The sequence below is a fragment of the Excalfactoria chinensis genome, chromosome 1 (genome assembly GCF_039878825.1).
Source record: "Excalfactoria chinensis isolate bCotChi1 chromosome 1, bCotChi1.hap2, whole genome shotgun sequence".
In the NCBI taxonomy this organism is placed as follows: domain Eukaryota; kingdom Metazoa; phylum Chordata; class Aves; order Galliformes; family Phasianidae; genus Excalfactoria; species Excalfactoria chinensis.
The window spans coordinates 182,474,294-182,492,569 of NC_092825.1; the positions used below are offsets into that span (position 1 = coordinate 182,474,294).

The 18,276-nt window shown below is 57.3% G+C and overlaps 1 protein-coding gene across 1 annotated transcript in view; it reads right to left on the bottom strand.

Annotated features, from left to right (window-relative positions):
- Positions 1-2,553: 2,553 nt before the first annotated feature.
- The window catches only part of ARHGEF17 (Rho guanine nucleotide exchange factor 17), a 34,998-nt gene continuing 19,275 nt past the window's right edge, over positions 2,554-18,276 (bottom strand). Inside the window, exons 2-21 of the mRNA XM_072327031.1 lie at positions 15,425-15,502; positions 13,629-13,811; positions 12,907-13,023; positions 12,431-12,523; positions 12,181-12,357; positions 11,791-11,841; positions 11,287-11,396; positions 11,059-11,144; positions 10,759-10,877; positions 10,320-10,533; positions 10,133-10,206; positions 9,809-10,002; positions 9,480-9,730; positions 8,203-8,449; positions 8,023-8,109; positions 7,868-7,935; positions 6,743-6,891; positions 6,475-6,649; positions 5,103-5,342; positions 2,554-3,219 (exon numbers count right to left, since the gene is read on the bottom strand). Of these exons, the coding sequence (XP_072183132.1) occupies positions 3,038-3,219; positions 5,103-5,342; positions 6,475-6,649; positions 6,743-6,891; positions 7,868-7,935; positions 8,023-8,109; positions 8,203-8,449; positions 9,480-9,730; positions 9,809-10,002; positions 10,133-10,206; positions 10,320-10,533; positions 10,759-10,877; positions 11,059-11,144; positions 11,287-11,396; positions 11,791-11,841; positions 12,181-12,357; positions 12,431-12,523; positions 12,907-13,023; positions 13,629-13,811; positions 15,425-15,502 (2,895 nt within the window). The 3' untranslated portion in view covers positions 2,554-3,037. The remainder of the gene's footprint in view (positions 3,220-5,102; positions 5,343-6,474; positions 6,650-6,742; positions 6,892-7,867; positions 7,936-8,022; positions 8,110-8,202; positions 8,450-9,479; positions 9,731-9,808; positions 10,003-10,132; positions 10,207-10,319; positions 10,534-10,758; positions 10,878-11,058; positions 11,145-11,286; positions 11,397-11,790; positions 11,842-12,180; positions 12,358-12,430; positions 12,524-12,906; positions 13,024-13,628; positions 13,812-15,424; positions 15,503-18,276) is intronic.

The following is an 18,276-nucleotide window of genomic DNA, read 5'->3' on the forward strand; positions in this document are numbered from 1 at the left end:
CCCACCCCAGTGTCCCCATCCAATGTCCCCATCCAATATCCCCAAACCCTTGTCCCCATCCAGTGTCCCCATCCAATGTCCCCATCCAATATCCCCACCCCAATGTCCCCATCCTCACCCTGATATCCCCACCCCAATGTCCCCATCCAATGTCCCCATCCAATGTCCCCATCCAGTGTCCCCATCCCAATGTCCCCATCCTCACCCTGATATCCCCACCCCAATATCCCCACCCCAATGTCCCCATCCTCACCCTGATATCCCCACCCCAATGTCCCCATCCAATGTCCCCATCCCAATGTCCCCATCCAATGTCCCCATCCTCACCCAGTGTCCCCAACTCAATGACCCCATCCTCACCCCAATGTCCCCACCCCAGTGTCCCCATCCTCACCCCAGTGTCCCCATCCAATGTCCCCATCCAATATCCCCAAACCATTGTCCCCATCCAGTGTCCCCATCCAATGTCCCCATCCAATATCCCCACCCCAATGTCCCCATCCTCACCCTGATATCCCCACCCCAATGTCCCCATCCAATGTCCCCATCCAATGTTCCCATCCAATGTCCTCATCCTCACCCAATGTCCCCATCCAATGTCCCCATCCAGTGTCTCCATCCCAATGTTCCCATCCAATGTCCCCATCCCCACCCCAATGTCCCCACCCCAGTGTCCCAATCCTCACCCCAATGTCCCCATCCAATGTCCCCATCCAATATCCCCACCCCAATGTCCTCACCCCAATGTCCCCATCCCCACCCCAATGCCCCCATCCAATGTCCCCATCCAGTGTCCCCACCCCAATATCCCCACCCCAATGTCCCCATCCTCACCTCTTTTTGCCCCATCCCAATGTTTCAGCCTCATCCCAGTGTCCCCATCTTCACCCCATCATCCCCATCCTCGACCCGGTGTCCCCTCCCCAATGTCCCCATCTTCATTCCAGTATTCCCATCCCAATACCATCCTCACCCTGATGTCCCCATTCTGATTCCAACACCCCCATCCTCACTCCACTGTCCTCATCCTCATGTTCCCATCCTCACCCTGATGTCCCCATCTTAATATCCCTATCCTTGCCCCAGTGCTCCTGCCTTGCTGTCCCAATCCTCACCCTAATGTCCCTGCACCAACGTCCCCATCCTCACCTCAATGTTCCCATCCCGATATCCCCATTCTCACACTGATGTCCCTGTTATGTGTCCCCATTTTCACCCCCTTGTCCTCATCCTCACTCCAACATCCCTGTTCTGGTGTCTCCATCTTCATTCTGCCCCAAAGTCACCCCTGTCCCAACGTCCCCGTTCTGACATCCCCATTTTCACTCCGATGTCCCCTCTTCGTTCCAATGTCCCCATCCCAATATCTTCATCCTCCCCTCAATGTCCTCATCCTCATCCCAACATCCCCATCTCCAATCCAACATCTCCATCTTCATCTCGGCGTCTCCACCTTCATCCCAATGTCCCCATCCCAATACCTCCATCCTTCCCCCAACGTCCTCATCCTCACCCCAACGTCCCCATCTTCATCCCAGTATCCCTGTCCAAACGTCTTGCTTCTCACCATCATGTCCCCACCACGACATCCCCATCCCAACATCTTCATCCTGGCCCAATGTCCCCACCTCAATGGCCCCATCCTCACCCTGTCCTCATCCCCAGGTGAAAGACAGGACCAAGCTCGGGTACACACAGATAACCTTTAATGACAGAGAGCTCTCGCATGAGCAAATCCACCCCCTAACCCCATAATATAGAGAGCATCACCATGCTGCCATCCTACCCCACAATACCTCCTGGCCTCCATCACTCACTGGGACCGGGACATCCCTGTCATCTCCCCATGGGGACACAACAGGCACGACAGGGACAGTGGGATGAAGGCAGGAAAATGGGGAAAGGGGGGGGGAATGTAGAATGGGAGAAGTTTGAGGTTCTAGTTATAGGTTTGGTCTGGAGGATGCTGCAATGAGCAGCAGTGCTGTTGCCCCATGTCTTCATAGGGCACAGCACGGAGCAGAGGTGCCTCAGTCCCACGTCACTATGGGATACAATAGGGAGCAGTAGGAGCTGTGGGGTCCCTTTCTCCTCCATGTTCCCCCCCTTCCCCGCAGCCCTGTGGGCCCCCCAGCCCCATCACCAGCAATCTGGGGACACCCCCACCTGCGTCCCCACAGCCCACAAGGAAATCCTCATTGAACCCCCCCCCAAAAAAGCCCTTTTATCTCCTATTGTGTCATTCAGCTCCTGACACAAACATCCCCGCCCTGTGTGGCTGTGGGGGACCATTTGGTGACACCCCAATGTGGGGTGTGATGGATGCAATGGTGGCACAGTGCTGACAATGTGGATGTGATGAACTAGAGGGGTTGGGGGGCTCTGCTGCTGGGGTCACACTCACTTCTGTTCCAGCTCCTTCTGTTCTAGGGATGGGATGATGGCAAAGCCCTTAACCTTAATCCTAACCCCATCGTGCCCCATCCCTCCCTTACATCCCCACCACCATCTCCCACTGAAAAACAGAAGTAAATAAATAGGGATCTTTATATATATAATATATATATATATATTTAAAACAAACGAACAAACAGAGCTGTCTGGGTGCTGGCGATGGAGCGAGCGCATTAATGGGGGGGGGGGGGGGGGGGGTCCCGGGAGGGGTCCCACACACCATCCCTGGGGCTGGTCCCCGATGTGGGGTATGGGGGTAACTCCCCCCCCCCCCCCCTCCCCAAAGCAGGCACACATGAAACCGGGGCGAACCCCCCCCCCCCAAACCCCCATCGCAAAGCTCTGTCCCAATGGGCACGGCCCCCTCCCACCCCACCCCCCCCCACTTCCACCCCATATAGCGGTGGGGTTCGGGGTTGGGACGACCCCATTGTGCGTCCCCCCCCCCAACCCCTCCCCAGAGCACACAGAGAGCAGCCGGGCTGGAGATGAGACGTGCTGGGCGGGTGGGGAGGTCCGTGGGGGTGGGGTCTGCACGGTGGGTGTGTGTATATGGGGTGGGGGGGGGCGTTGGGGGGGGGGGTCAGACCCGCCACAGCAGGAGGTGGTTGGTGCTGTCGTCGCGTCCCACGCTCTCGCTGCTATTGGTCAGACGGAAATCCTCGTAGCCATCACCTCCGCTGATCACCAACATTTTGGCTTTGGATAGAGGCAGCCGGGGATGCGTTGGGTCGCGTTGTTCCGTATCATTCGGCTGCTCGGAGCCTGCGGGGCAAAACGACCGCATAGAAGGGATGGGGGGGGGGGGATGCGCCATCCACGGGCTGCAGCTCGCAATACGGGCTTAGCCCCGCCCCCAAGATCTTGGCCCCGCCTCCAATATATTGGCCCCGCCCACCCTTTAGCCCCGCCCACCAATCACGCAGACCCACTCTGTTAGCCCCGCCCACCACAGGTTAGCCCCGCCCCCCTCTTGGTTATCCCAACCCTTCAGCGATTAGCCCCGCCCACCCCATCTTAGCCCCGCCCACTCCATTTAACCCCGCCCACCACTTAAACCCCGCCCACTCAACTGTAGCCCCTCTCACTCCCTCGGTTAGCCCCGCCCACCACTCGCTTGGCCACTCCCACCCTTTAGCCCCGCCCACCTCTTAGCCCCGCCCACCCCACACGCAGCCCCTCCCACTCCTCGTTAGCCTACGTCACACGTAGCCCCGCCCACCACGCGTGTGGCCCCGCCCACCCCATTAGCCCCTCCCACAGACACGTTTAGCCCCGCCCACCCCACGTAGCCCCTCCCACCTGATAGTCTCACCCACATCTCAGTTACTCCACACACCTCCCCCATCCCACAAAGCCCCCTATATCCAAACCCCAAACCCCAATCCCCCCCCCAAAACCCCATTCCCCATCCCCCAAGACCCCCTATATCCAAACTCCAACCCCACATCACTCAGACCCAAACCCCTATAACCCACATCTCCCAAATCACCTCCCATCCCCCAAAGCCCCCCTATATCCAAACCCCAAACCCCAATCCCCCCCAAGCCCCAACCCCCATCCCCCAAACCCCCCTATATCCAACCCCCATCCCTCAGACCCAAACCCCAATAACCCCCATCCCCCAAACCCTAACCCCATCCCCAAAAGCTCCCCTATATCCAAACCCCAAATCCCAATTCCCCCCCTAAAACCCCATTCCCCATCCCCCAAGACCCCCTATATCCGAACTCCAACCCCCCATTACTCAGAACCAAACCCCAAACCCCTATAACCCACATCCCCCAAATCACCCCCCATCCCCCAAAGCCCCCCTATATCCAAACCCCAAACCCCAACCCCCATTACTCAGTTCCAAACCCCAACCCTCAAACCCCCAACCCCAAAGCCCCCCTATATCCAAACCCTAAACCCCCATCGCCCCCAAACGCCAATAACCCCCATCCCCCAAACCACCCCCCATCCTTAAAAGCCCCCCTATATCCAAACCCCAATCCCCCCAAGCCCCAACCCCCATCCCCCAAAGCCCCCCATATCCAACCCCCATCCCCCCATCCCTCAGACCCAACCCCCAAGCCCCCAACCCCAAAGCCTCCCTATATCCAAACCCCAAACCCCCATCCCCCCCAAACCCCAATAACCCCATCCCCCAAACCACCCCCCATCCTTAAAAGCCCCCCTATATCCAACCCCCATCCCCCCCAAGCCCCAACCCCCATCCCCCAAAGCCCCTTATATCCAAACCCCAAACCCCATCCTTCAGACCCAAACCTCAACCCCCAAACCCCCATCCCCAAAAGCCCCCCTATATCCAAACCCTCAACCCCCATCCCCCCCAAACCCCAATAACCCCCATCCCCCAAACCACCCCCCATCCTTAAAAGCCCCCCTATATCCAAACCCCAAGCCCCCCCAAGCCCCAACCCCCATCCCCCAAAGCCCCCTATATCCAAACCCCAAAACCCCCATCCCCCAAAGTCCCCCTATATCCAAACCCCAAACCCCCATCACCCCCCAAAACCCCAACCCCCATCCCCCAAACCCCCCTATATCCAACCCCCATCCCCCCATCCCTCAGACCCAAACCCCAAACCCCCAACCCCAAAGCCCCCCTATATGCCAACCCCCCCCCCCATCCCGTCACGCACCCCCCGCCCGCAGCTCGCATCCTTCGGGCACTTCCATAGCGGTCAGGAACCGGACGTGCCCGGTGTGACCCTGCGGTAAACCGAGGGGTGGAGGCGGCGGTTCGGCTCCGCGTTTGCCGGGCATGGCCAGACTCAGTACGACGCCAGCGCTGGTTCCGACCCATAGAAGGTCCTGACAGGCCAAAAGAGCCGTGATCCGCAGACACGCCGCTTTGTGCTGCCGGATGATGGCGTCCGAACCTGGGAGGAGGGGAGGGTGGGTACTGAGGGACGGGTTCTGGTTGGGGTGTTGGACCTGGGTTCTGAGTGCTGTATGGGGTCCTGTACTTGGGTTCTGAATGCTGTATACGATCCTGTACCTGGATTCTGGTTGGGGTGTGGGGTTCTGGACCCGGATTCTGGCTGGGGTGTGGGGTTCTGTACGCAGGCTTTGGTTGGGGTGTGGGGTTCTGGACCTGGGTCTTGGTTGGGGTGTGGGGTTCTGGACCCAGGTCCTGAATGCTGTATGGGGTTCTGGACCCGGGTTCTGGTTGGGCTGTTGGGTTCTGTACGTGGGTCTTGGTTGGGGTGTGGGGTTCTGGACCTGGGTCCTGACTGCTTTATGCGATTCTGGACCTGGGTTCTGGTTGGGCTGTGGGGATCTGGACCCAGGTCCTGACTGCTTTATGGGGTTCTGGACCTGGGTCCTGGTTGGGGTGTGGGGTTCTGGACCCAGGTCCTGACTGCTTTATGGGGTTCTGGACCTGGGTTCTGGTTGGGGTATGGGGTTCTGGACCTGGGTCCTGACTGCTATATGGAGTTCTGGACCTGGGTTCTGGTTGGGGTATGGAGTGTTGGACTCAGTTCCTGGTTGGGGTGTGGGGTTCTGTACCTGGGTCCTGGTTGGGGTGTGGGGTTCTGGACCCGGGTCCTGACTGATATATGGGGTTCTGGACCTGGGTTCTGGTTGGGGTATGGAATGTTGGACTCAGTTCCTGGTTGGGCTGTGAGGTTCTGTACCTGGGTCCTGGCTGGGGTGTGGGGTTCTGGACCCGGGTCCTGACTGATATATGGGGTTCTGGACCTGGGATCTGGGTAGGGTATGGAGTGTTGAATTCAGATCCTGGTTGGGGTGTGGGGTTCTGGACCTGGGTCCTGACTGCTATATGGGGTTCTGGACCTGGGTCCTGGTTGGGCTGTGGGGTTCTGGACCCAGGTTCTAGTTGGGGTGTGGGGTTCTGGACCTGGGTCCTGGTTGGGGTGTGGGATTCTGTACCTGTGTCTTGGTTGGGGTGTGGGGATCTGGACCCAGGTCCTGACTGCTTTATGGGATTCTGGATCTGGGTTCTGGTTGGGGTATGGAGTGTTGGACTCAGATCCTTGTTGTTCTTACCAGCCAGCATCTTGTGCACTGGAGGGGTGATGTCGGCCTCTGCCAGCTGCTCGTAGCTGGTGGGATGGTAGAGGCGCACCAGGGCACTGCCTTGCAGTGACAGCCAGACGCCGGGCGCCGCGCTCACCATGCAGCTCACGCTGCGCCCGCTGTCCTGCCCCACCTGGAGCGTGTGCTGTGGGGACAGAGCCGTGTCACCCAGAGCCACCTGGGGCCTGTCTGTGTTGTCCCCCATTCCCCCCCGTGGCATCACATCTGCCTGTTGTACCTCTTGCTCCAACGTGGTCGTGTTGAGGACGATGACCCGGTTCTGGCAGCCGCACCACAGCTTCCCTGCCACTGCCACCATCTTGGTGATGGGGCTGCCCGGGGAGCCCAGGGAGAGGGACTTGGAGTTTTGGGGGTCCCAAAAACGACCTGTTAAGGACAGGGGGAGATACAGGGGTTGTGACAGCAGCGGAACCCCCAGCTTGAGGTGGAAGAGGTTGCTGGGAGCATTACATCCAGCTGCTGATGGATCTTCCTTCATAGAATCATAGAACTGCTCAGGTTGGAAAAGACCTTGAAGATCATTAAGCCCAACCTCAACCTAACCATCCTACCCTAACTAACAGCCCTCTGCTGAGTCACGGCCCTGAGCACCACATCCAAATGGTTTTCAAGCACATCCACGGATGGTGACTCAACCACCTCCTTGGGCAGCCCATCCCAGTGCTTAACAACCCTTCCTGTATAGACGTTTTTCCTCATATCCAACCTGAACCTCCCCCACCACAACTTGAGGCCATTTCCCCCTTATCCTGTCACCTGTCCTTTGTAGGGGACACAGAATCATAGGAGCTGGAAGGTTATCAAGTCCAACCCCCCTCCTAAAGCGGGTTCATTAGAGTTGGCTGCAAGTGGGGCAAGTGTGGGGTCTTGAGTTGATGTCCTTTGGAAGCAGAGACCACATGTTCCAAATTGGAGGTTGCTCATTCAGCACCTCTCAAGGATGGCCTTCCCTGCCCAGAGAGCCCAGGGATAGGGTCTTGGATTTGTAGGGGTCCCAGAAGGGACCTGTAAGGATGATGTGGAGATGGAGGGGTCACTACGGCAGCAAAACCCCCAGTTGGAGGGAAGGAGGTGGCTGGAAACATCATTATCCAGATGCTAATGGATCTCTCTCTATAGGGGATGTAAGCTTGGGGACATTGGCAGTGGTAACATGAGCTGATATCCTTTGGGACACCGGTGAGCCGAGACCACCATGCTCTGCATTTGGGGCTGCCCATTCAGTATCCCTCAAGGATGGCCCTCCCCAGTCTGCTGCCCTCCCTGTGGGTGCTGACACCCAAAGCATCCCTCCCTTGGGGACCAAACCATCACTGCTTTGGGGTCTACCCAGCAGCCTCACCTGGCTCTCGCTGGTACACGATGAGCTCTCCATTGGCCAACGACACGAACACTTGGTTATCGAGGTACCTGCAGGGGAGAGAAAAGCTGTGAGAAGCGCTTCTGGGCAGCCTGGAACCACCCCATAAAAAACAAACCAACCCAAAGCCCTCTTACAAGATACACATGACGGAAGCAGCGTGCTGCATCTTCATGCTGTTCTTCCTGTTGCGGATGTTATCCGATGACTGGTAGACATGGATGCTGCGGAGATGGGAGAGAGAGAAAACACACGGGGTTGAGGCTCACGAAGGGCTGAGCTACGTTCACATGGGTCCTCATGTGTCGGGGACTCACCAGCCATCCTCAGTGCCCAGCCACATGGAGCTCTGGTAGGCTTCAGGGTCAAGGCTCAGCAGGTCCTCGAGGCTGCCGCGGGTGAAGGAGCCGCGGCTGGAGCGCCGTAGGGCTCGCCCATCTGTTGGGCTCTCACCACGCCGGCTCTGACCGAAGGCAGTGGCCAAGGGAAGGAAGCCGGGTTCCTGCTCCTCCTCTGAGCTCGTCGTCTCTGCTGCTGCTTCTTTGCAGCTTGGGATTTCCTCGTCTGTAGGGGAGAGTGAGGAGGGGATGGGTTGTAGATATACAGAATCATTGAGGTTGGAGAAGAGCTCTGAAGTCATCCGGTCCAACTGTCAACCCAACCTCGCCATGATCACAGAATCACCATGATTGGAAAAGACTTCCAAGATCATCCATCCGTGCATCCTGGACTTCCAGTCCAACCGTCCACCTACCACCAATATTTCCCCACTGAACCATGTCCCTCAGTACAACATCTAAAAGTTTCTTGGACTCCACGATGTCTCCATCCTGGGAGGCATTCAAGGTCAGGCTGGAGCAGGCTCTGAGCAACGTGTTTGAGTAGTGGATCGGAGAATCACAGAATCACTCAGCTTGGAAAAGATCGCCTGTCCAAGTGATGGGGATGAGAGCACAGGATGCTGTACAAAGCCCTCGTGGTGCCCAGGGAGGACAGATGGATGCTGACCCCAAAACATGCCAGAATTTACCCCACATGAGGAACAACTTGCCTCCCCAACCCCAGCATCGTGGAGTCTGAAGTAGGACCCTGCCCCCATCTCTTTACCCAGAGTTTCTATAGCTTAGAAGAGGAATGGGATTTGCAATGACAGCCAATGACAACCCAACACAGACCTTGCACACTTTTGCACCATCCCTGGATGTGTTGAGGGCCAGGTAGGATGGGGCCCTGGGCAGCTTGAGCTGGTGCCTGATTTAGTGGCATGGGGGCTGGAAGCAGATCTGTGCAATCCCTTCCAACTCAAGCCATTCTATGATTGTGTAATTCTACAACAGAAGACAAGCTTCCCCCCCCAATCCTGTTCTATGGTTCTACAACAGAAGATAAGCTTCCACCCCAATCCTGTCATCGTGAGATCCAAATGAGGATCTCCCTGTGACTTTTCCTTGCATTTCTTTAAAAGACAAATGGAAGCTCCTTTTCTATCAATGCAATGAACCCAAGGCAGAGCGGGGAACACCCACATGCATGATGGAGCTGCCTGCTGGTTTGGGACAAAAAACTGACTTTTCCCCCCATGGGGATGACTCACTGCCGAAGCTGGAGGAGATGGTGGAGTGGCTGGCCTGGCTCTGCAGCGTGCCTGAGGGGCTGGGCGAGGACTCATCGTCTGTGTCATCGCTGTCAAAGGGCACCAGCTCCCGGTGTGTGCTGTCAACGGGCTCAGAGAGCTCCAGTGATGAGCCCGAGATGGAGATGTGCAGGCACTGCTGTGGCCCCGAATCCTCTGATTGCGTCAGTGCTGGCTCTGAAGATGGGCTGACCATCGGCTCCATGCGCTCCCTGCCATGGGGACAGCCACAGCTCCAGCACCATGACACAGTGATGCTGGCACCATCCATGGGGTGAGGATCTCCTTACCTGTAGGGTCGCTTGAGGCCGGGCACGGAGGCGATGCAGAGGATCCTGGCTGAGCAGACGGCGATGCACGCCTCGACGATGGGCTCCTTGCGGATGCTGAGCAGGCAGACCTGCCCCACGTAGCCATCGCTGTTGCACACCCACACCTCGTGGGCGTTCTCTGGGCTGCTGTGGCTGGGAGAAGCACAAGAAAACTGGAAAGGGGCAAAAAAAAACAACAAGGAGAGGTCACTTGGGAAGGTGCCGGCACGGTGGTATCCCGCTGGTGGACAGCAATACCCAAACGCACCCTCCCAAGAATGTAGGAGCAGCAAATGGACCCACCTGCATCCCGCTCCGTGTCTTCATGATGGGGATGGCTTTGAGGAACTCGGGGTCCAGGCAGTTCTTGCTGGAAGCTGGGGAAATAAGAGAAGAGCTGAAAATTGGGGCATAAAGGAGGCGGTTTGGGCAATATGGGGTGTGAGATGCTGAGCCCATCTCTGTCTCCCACCCCACGTCCCAGCATTACCCAGCTTCTTCTTGGCATCCTCAAGGGCTTGCTCGAAGCCGAGCCGTGCGTCGGGGTTGGGGAACTCAAAGATGAAGGACTCGGTGCCATCGGCCTTGGCAGCGCTGAGCTCCACTTTGTTGGGGGGGAAGGCCATGCTGAAGGACAGGGACTGCTTCTCCGCCAGCTCCCGGTGGATGGCGGCCATCAGGTCCTTGATCACATCATCCAGGCTCTGGGGAGGGTGACAGCATCAGGGTCCACGGGGGACACCACAAGCCCCACGTCCATCCCACGTTACATCCTTTGGAAGCTGTCCCGACCCTCCTGTGGCTTCAGAGCTGGTGGCATCTGGGTCCTTTGAGGGCCACCAACCCTCCCACAGGCTCTGTGTTTCAGTGAGGACATCCCAGCTGGTCTCACGGTGGAGGTCACCCACAGGGGACCACCATCCCCATACCTGGTGGGGGAAGCTGAGGGTCTCTGACAGCTTGCTGACTTGGCCCAGTGTGCTGAGATCTTCGTCCAGGCGGCAGATGCTCTTCTGGATGCTCTCACGGTTGGTGGCTTGTGAGGCACCTGCAAGGGGACACGCGTGTGACATTAACCCCTTCCTCCCCAGAGCTGCCCAGGGGAGGCCTAATGCTTTTAGCCAGGGCGGTGTCAGCTCCAGCAATGGAATGCTTTGAACCCATTGCTATTGACTAGGGGTTGACTAATGGCTTTTAGGACATGGAATTGCCATCAGGCAGTGACAGACCTTTGATGATGTCCACATCCTCCAGTGGCAGCTTCCAGAGCAGCTTGTACTTGCTGGCCGTGTCAATCACACTGGCTGCTGTGTACCTGCAGGACAAGGGGTTGGTTGAGCTACACCTCCTCCCTAAAACCATCCCAGCCCATAGAGATGCTCCGAGGAGGTGGGATAACCCCAGAGAGACGCAATGTGAAAGGAAGCTGGCTGCCCCTCACTCCAGGTGGCACTCACAGGCTCATGGAGCTGCGTCGAAGGGAGCCCGACTTGCGCTTCAGCGTGGTGCACACCAGCAGGTCCGTGAAGAGGAAGAGAGAACGGTCCTTCTTCCCACCCACTGCCTTCTGCAGAGATGCAAGAGACACAAGGGAGTGCGAATGCACCCAGCCCTGCCTCAGCTTCTCAACGTGCCACCCCCACAGTGGTCCTTGGGGGAGCCCATAGGAATGCCAGGACCTCTGTGGTCCCCATCTTCAGTCTCTCTGTCCATCCCTGAACCTGGGCTACTGCAAGCTCTCCCTGTCTCATCTTTCCCAGTGCACTTGGGGAATTTTATATTGCCCTCATCCATCCATCCATCCATCCATCCATCCATCCATCCATCCATCCATCCATCCATGATCCCTGTTGGACATGACCCATCATCCCAACCACTGACTGCCCCGCTTGGTGCACGGTGTCACAATGCCACCTAAGTGAACGTGCCATGGGGACAAGGGGAAGAGGGCCATCTCTTACCACTTCCACCACCATCTCCTGTCGAAGGAACCTGCGGAGTGGGGCCTGGAGCTGTGGGGACAAAAAGGCTCATCAGTGGCTTTGTTCCTACCCCTGGACCCCAAAAGCTCTGAGTTGTCACCCTGTACCCTTTCCAAACCTCCCAGCAAGCCATGGAGGCAAGAATGGAGAAAGTAGGACCTGAATGAGGAAACAAATGGCCCAACATAGGTCAAAATGACTGAGTTTTGGGTGAAAGACCTACTCCATGTGTTTGGTGCTGGGCTCAGCTCTGACATGGGTACTGCTCCCTTGGGTGGCTGAGTGTCCCCTCTTGTCCCTGTGCCCTGCAGCCAGTGTTCACGTCACCCACCCCCAGCCAGAACCCCATGCCAAGACCCCCATCCATACATCCTCCATCCCTTCAATGTGGGACTCGATCTCCTGCACGATGCGTGCGTTCCTCTCCACCTCCTCAGCACTCTTCATCCCCTTGTTGATCCTCTCGGCCACCTGCTTGATGTTGCGTTGGGCGTCGATGAGGAAGGGGTGGTCGGGGTGGTCCTCTGGTGTGTGCTTCAGCAGGTCCTGCCAAGGGGACACCGTAGTGTCACTCCTTCCCAGGATGGCACAGATCTCATCCCAGTGACACCCCTCCTACCTTCACCAGCAGCTCGTACCGCGGGATCCTCTGGACAGGTTTGATCATCAGGTCAGACAGAGCTTGTTTCTCCTTGTTCTCTCGCATGCTTTGCTGCAGAACATGAGTGGGGGACAAGGATGGGCCCGTTAGATGGGATACAATGGGGACATGCCATGGCACCATCCCAGGACGTAGAGTGACACTGCTTTGGGGTGTGGGTGACTCCTTTTGACAACACCCAGGGTGGGATGCCCCATCCATCCCCCTGGAGGTGTTCAAAGCCAGGTTGGATGGGGCCCTGGGCAGCCTGGGCTGGTATTCAATGTGGAGGTTGGTGGCCCTACATGCGGTGGGGGGGATTGGAGCTTCATAATCCTTAAGGTCCCTTCCAAAAGATGGAAAAGTCCCACTTTCACCACAGAAAACCAATTTACTCCCACCAACGCGCTCTGCTCCACCAGTGGCTCCCAGTAAGATGGTGACCCAGGACCCACCTCCAGGAACTTCATGAATGCCGGCCGTGCCTCCTTGGCGATCCTGACAGCATCCTTGGCGTTAAGGAAGTTGTCAATGTAGGCAGAGTAGATGTTCACCAACACATCCTTGGAGAACTGGGGGAAATAGGAGGAAGTTTTTCACCCAGAGGGTGGTGACACACTGGAACAGGTTGCCCAAGGAGGCTGTGGATGCCCCATCCCTGCAGGCATTCAAGGCCAGGCTGGATGTGGCTCTGGGCAGCCTGGGCTGCTGGTTGGTGACCCTGCACACAGCAGGGGGTTGGAGCTGGATGAGCACTGTGGGCCTTTGCAACACAGGCCATTCTATCATTCTATGACTCTATGAAATAGGAAAACCGGGATCAGCACGGGGTCAGGGCACAGCTGGAGCTTGGAAAAGCTGCCCCAAGGGTTAAAACAGTGTCCGTCTGGATCTGCCCAGGCTCAGCTCCCCGCCTTGATTTTTCAGCCCTGACATTTCTGCTCCCGATGCAGAAACTCCGAGCTGCAGAGCCAGTCGGCCGCTGCACCACCCCGCCGTTAAGCTAAGCAGACCGAGGGCCTGGAGATCGTCTCTCTCCATCTCCGACGTGGTTTGCCCATCCTTTCATCATCCCCCTGCTTCCTGCTCCCCACTTGGGGCCGTGTCCGAGAAAACAAGCACGATAAAGCGAGGCTTTAGGGCTAAACCCAAAACAGGGAAGGGGGCCGGGTCCTACCGACTGCACCAAGAGGTCGCCCACTTTCTGCTTCTCGTGCCAGTTCTGCACACAGTCGTGGATCTGCTCCAGGAACTGCTCGTGGTGCTCCAGCAGCTCAGGTATTTGGTCGAAGATCTCATCCACCAAGGATGGGTCGCACAGCAGTGAGTTTTCGGGTTGTTTCAGTGGCTTCATGTAGCCCTATGGGGAAGCGTTGTGTTGGGGCACTACGAGATTATCCACCTTTTTTTCCCCCCCCCCGTCTCCAAAATGACTTTTTCATCCCATTTCATCCCAGCGGGGGGTTCCCCCAGTGAACCCAGTCAAAGGCCTGGAATGCTGGAGGAAGCGTCAAGCCTATATAGCTTTGGGCATATGGGGACAGATCAAAAGGACTGGCTATGCCAATTTTGGCACCCCAACCCCACAGGGACCAATCCCACCCAGTGCATCCCACAGCAGTGCGGGGAGCAGAGTAGGTTTGTCTCAGTCCCCTCTGTGTCACCCAAGTGGGAAATCATGGCAGCACAACTATAGGATCCCAAACTATCGATTCTGGGTGGACTTTAGGGTTCATGGGGCCAGGAGGAAGGCTTTCTCAAACCTTAAGCATCCTCCTTATCCCCATGGCATGGGGTGCTGCTGTCTTTTGGGAAGACCATGGAGCTGAGAAAGGTAGGACAGGACCCACTTCAGGCTGCTATGGATGTCTCCACTTGAGATGGTAATGGAGGTGCCTCCCACTAAGGACAAGGTTCCCCATGTTGATGATGGGGGAGAAGAGCAAGGAGATGGTCCCCAGCTCAGCAAATGGCAGAGCTGCCCCTCTACCACCTGGGTTGACTGGAAGCTGCAGCTCCAGCTGGTCCCTATGAGTGGGAGCCATAATCCTACAGCCACCAGTGCGCCTTTTCCTGGCTGGGGTCACTTTGAGCCCTGTGGTCCCCCTAGAAAACCAGCTCCCCTGGATGTGTCCCAAGGGTGACAGCTCAGCCATCAACACCACGGCCAGCACAGACACCATCCAACCCAGAACCACGCAGAGCTTCCCTCAAAATCAGGCCCAGAGCCAGGCTCCTTTTGCCCCTCCAAGGCAACATCTGCACTGAGAGCTGCCTCAGAAGGTCCTTTTCTCCTTCAGCAGCGCACATCTGGATCTGCTGTGGGATTAGCCTCGCTGGGGGCTGATCAGAAAAGCCAGAAGAGGTGTCAGGATGAGAGCTGCCCAAATACTCATCCCAACAGATGTCAGACAGGCACCGCTTTGTGGCAAGCAGAGCAGATCTTTTGACTTTTCAGGCATTTCCACCTGCAGCAGCAGGGTCTGACATCCTATAGCTATGCCAGCGTGGCTTAGCATACAGGGGGCCCATTGCCATTGCCTTTCTGAAACACCTTCACAGCCATCTGAGATGTGAGTAAGGCTGCTCTGGGGGGATTGGAACTAGGTTGGAGAAAAAACGGGACCTAAAAATCCCCTAGAGCATGGGAGGTGTTGGGGGTGTTGGAATCCCCCAGCATGGGATGTGCACCAGCAGGGGCTCAGGAGATGCAAGAAAGAGGTTTGGGATACGCTCCCTTCTAGGTGACAGCTGATCAGGACCAGCTACGGGGTTGATTTGTTGCTGTCCCCAGTGCTGCCACCCGTCTCCTCCCCATTCCCATGCTGACACAACACTGGGGTCTGATTCCACATCCCAGGCACGGTCACAAGGAAGGGATGGCCACAAGGAAGGGACAGCCGTGCTGTGACAGCTCCCCGTGTCCCCCCACACCACCACGTGCACCCCTGCACCCCATCCATGCCCCCTTACCTGCATCAAGGTGCGCAGGGACTCCACGTAGGACTGCTCCGTGTCCAGCAGCGTCATGATGACGTGCTTCCTCATGTCCTGCACGGGTGGAGAGAAAACCCAAATGAAATCGGGGTGACAAACAGGGACACTGAGACGTCCCCTCCAGTGCCGGCAAGGGGGCTGTGCACCAGAGGAGCCCGGCGTGCTTCCAGCTCCCTCTCCGCCCCGATGGAGGAATCCAGGAGGATTAGGAAGTACATGACACCGACGCCTGGTTTCCTCCACGCCCGCGTCAGGAGCTCTCACAGCCCTACATGGGTCGGTGCTGGCGGGCTCCTTCTCCCCTCTTGGCGCGGCCCCGTGCTGTGAATTCCTGACAGCACCCGGGCACCCGTGCTGGTCCCATCCAGCCCTGGTGCTGTGTGAGCCAAGGACGGCACTCAGAGGGTTGGGGGGGATTGTGGAGTTTGAGGTTTGGGCAGCTCTGGGGCTCAGAGTCCCCCCCTATAATGGGGCATGCCCCCAAGAGGAGCCTACGCTGCAGCTCAGCCTTAGGGTACAGTGGGACAAGGGATACAAGGTGAGTGGCACCCCGAAAGTTTTGGGTGCTGAAGTGCTCTAGAGGCTCTGGATTCAAAGCTGCCCCAAAGGTACTGGGTAGCTGGGATGCTCCAAGGACCCTCAGTGCAGAGACACCCTACATTTTTGGATGCTGAGATGCTCCAAGGTTCCTGAGTGCTGAGACACCCCAAAAGTTTGATGCAGAGATACCCCCAAAAGATTGGGGTGCAGAGGTGCTCCAAAGGCTCTACACCCCAGAAGTTTTGGGTACAGAGGTGATCCAAGGATCACAGGTATGAGACACCCCGACAATTCTGGGTGCCAAAGTGTTCTGATGACCCTGGATGCAGAGACACCCCAAAAATTTGGGGTTCTGAGGTGCTACAAGGACCAATGGTGCGGAAACACCCCAAAAGGTTTGAGTGCAGAAGTCCTCCAAAGGCCCTACACCCCCAAAGTTTTGGGAGTAGAAGCGATCCAAGGACCATGGGTATGAGATAACCAACATTTCCAGGTGCCAAGATGCTCCGAGTACCCCGGATGCAGAGACACCCCAAAAGTTTTGTGTGCTGAGATGCTCCAGAGACCCTGGAGATGGAGATGCTCCAATGGCTTTGGGCACAGTGAGACCTAATGAGCCCTGGAACTGCAGACACCCCAAAGTCCTTCATGCAGGGACCTCCCCAAAGGTCCCCCCTGCAGAGATGCTCCAACCAGATGTCCCTGGAACTGCAGAACCCCAGTGTGGATGCACCCCCATTTCCCCTGCACCTCCACACTGCTTATGGGCACAACCACCCCAAAACGGAACACTCACCCCCAAATAATGCACTTTCCCATCCACCCATCCCTGCCCATGGACGGAGCCGTGCCTCAGTTTCCCCATTGCTCTCCATGCTGAGGCTTCTTTCTCTCCACCAAAGCAACTTTCCTCCTTGCACATCCAGCACCACAACTTTCAGTATCAGGACTGACCTTACATTGGACCATTGCAGGGCCTATCCCTGCACTGTGCCTCAGTTTCCCCAGCACATACACAGCTTGTTCCTCCTGACCCTTTGTGAACTGCTCCCATCTTGCTTCCCCCAGGACCTCCAAACCTGACACAGCCCACCCTCACCCTGCATCAGCATGGCACTGAGATGCTCAGCTCCCCACGGATCAGGGGATGTGGGGGTCATTCCCCCAGCACTGCAACCAGCTGCCTTATCTGCACGCCTCCACAGTGCAAACAAGCATATGTGGCTGGGGTGGGGGGGTGGGGGGGCTGTGTGCAGATTCAGGCCCCAGCACCCCCACAGCCCACAGATGCTCAGCACAAAGAGGGATGAGGATGGAGGTGTGGGATTAGGATGGAGGTATGAGATGAAGATGGAGGTACAGGATGAAGATGGAGGCACAGACGAGGATGAGGATGGCAGCACAGGTGAAGAGGAGACATGAGATCCAGATACAGGCACAGGATGGGGACAGAGATGTGGGATGAGGATTGAGGCACAGGATGAGGATGGAAGCTCAGAGTGGATGGAGGTGCTGATGAGGATGAGGATGGAGGCACGGATGAATATGGAGGCACAGATGAGGATGGAGTCACAGCTGAGGTTGGAGGTGAAGAGGAGGATGGAGGCGTGGGATGAGGGTGAAGGCGCAGATGAGGATGAAGGCACAAGAGGATGAGGATGAAGGCACAAGAGGATGAGGATGAAGGCACAAGAGGATGAGGATGAAGGCACAAGAGGATGAGGATGAGGATGGAGGCGTGGGATGAGGATGAAGGCACAAGAGGATGATGATGAGGATGAGGATGAAGATGGAGGCGTGGGATGAGGATGAAGGCACAAGAGGATGAGGATGAGGATGAGGATGAAGATGGAGGCGTGGGATGAGGATGAAGGCACAGATGGGGATGAAGGCACAAGATGACTGTGATGAGGATGAGGATGAAGAGATGGGATGAGGATGAGGACAGAGGCGCAGATGAGGATGAGGACAGAGGTGCAGATGAGGATGAGGACGGAGGCTCGGCTGAGGCTGCAGCCATGGGATGTGGATGCAGCACAGGATAAAGATGCACGGTTGCCACGGCGACGGCGCTCCAGACCCCACTCAGCACACGTGTCCCACCGTGACGCAGCCATCCCCCCCTCACCCACCCCCAGCAGTGTCCCCCCACCCAATCCCTGCTCCCATGGCGGGGAGGGGGTCCCCTTCCTCCGCGTCACCTCGGGGCCACCGCGACCCTTCTCCGGCAGCTCTTCGGCAGCCCCCCCGAGCCCGGAGGCGGCGGTGAAGGCAGCATCGATGCCGTC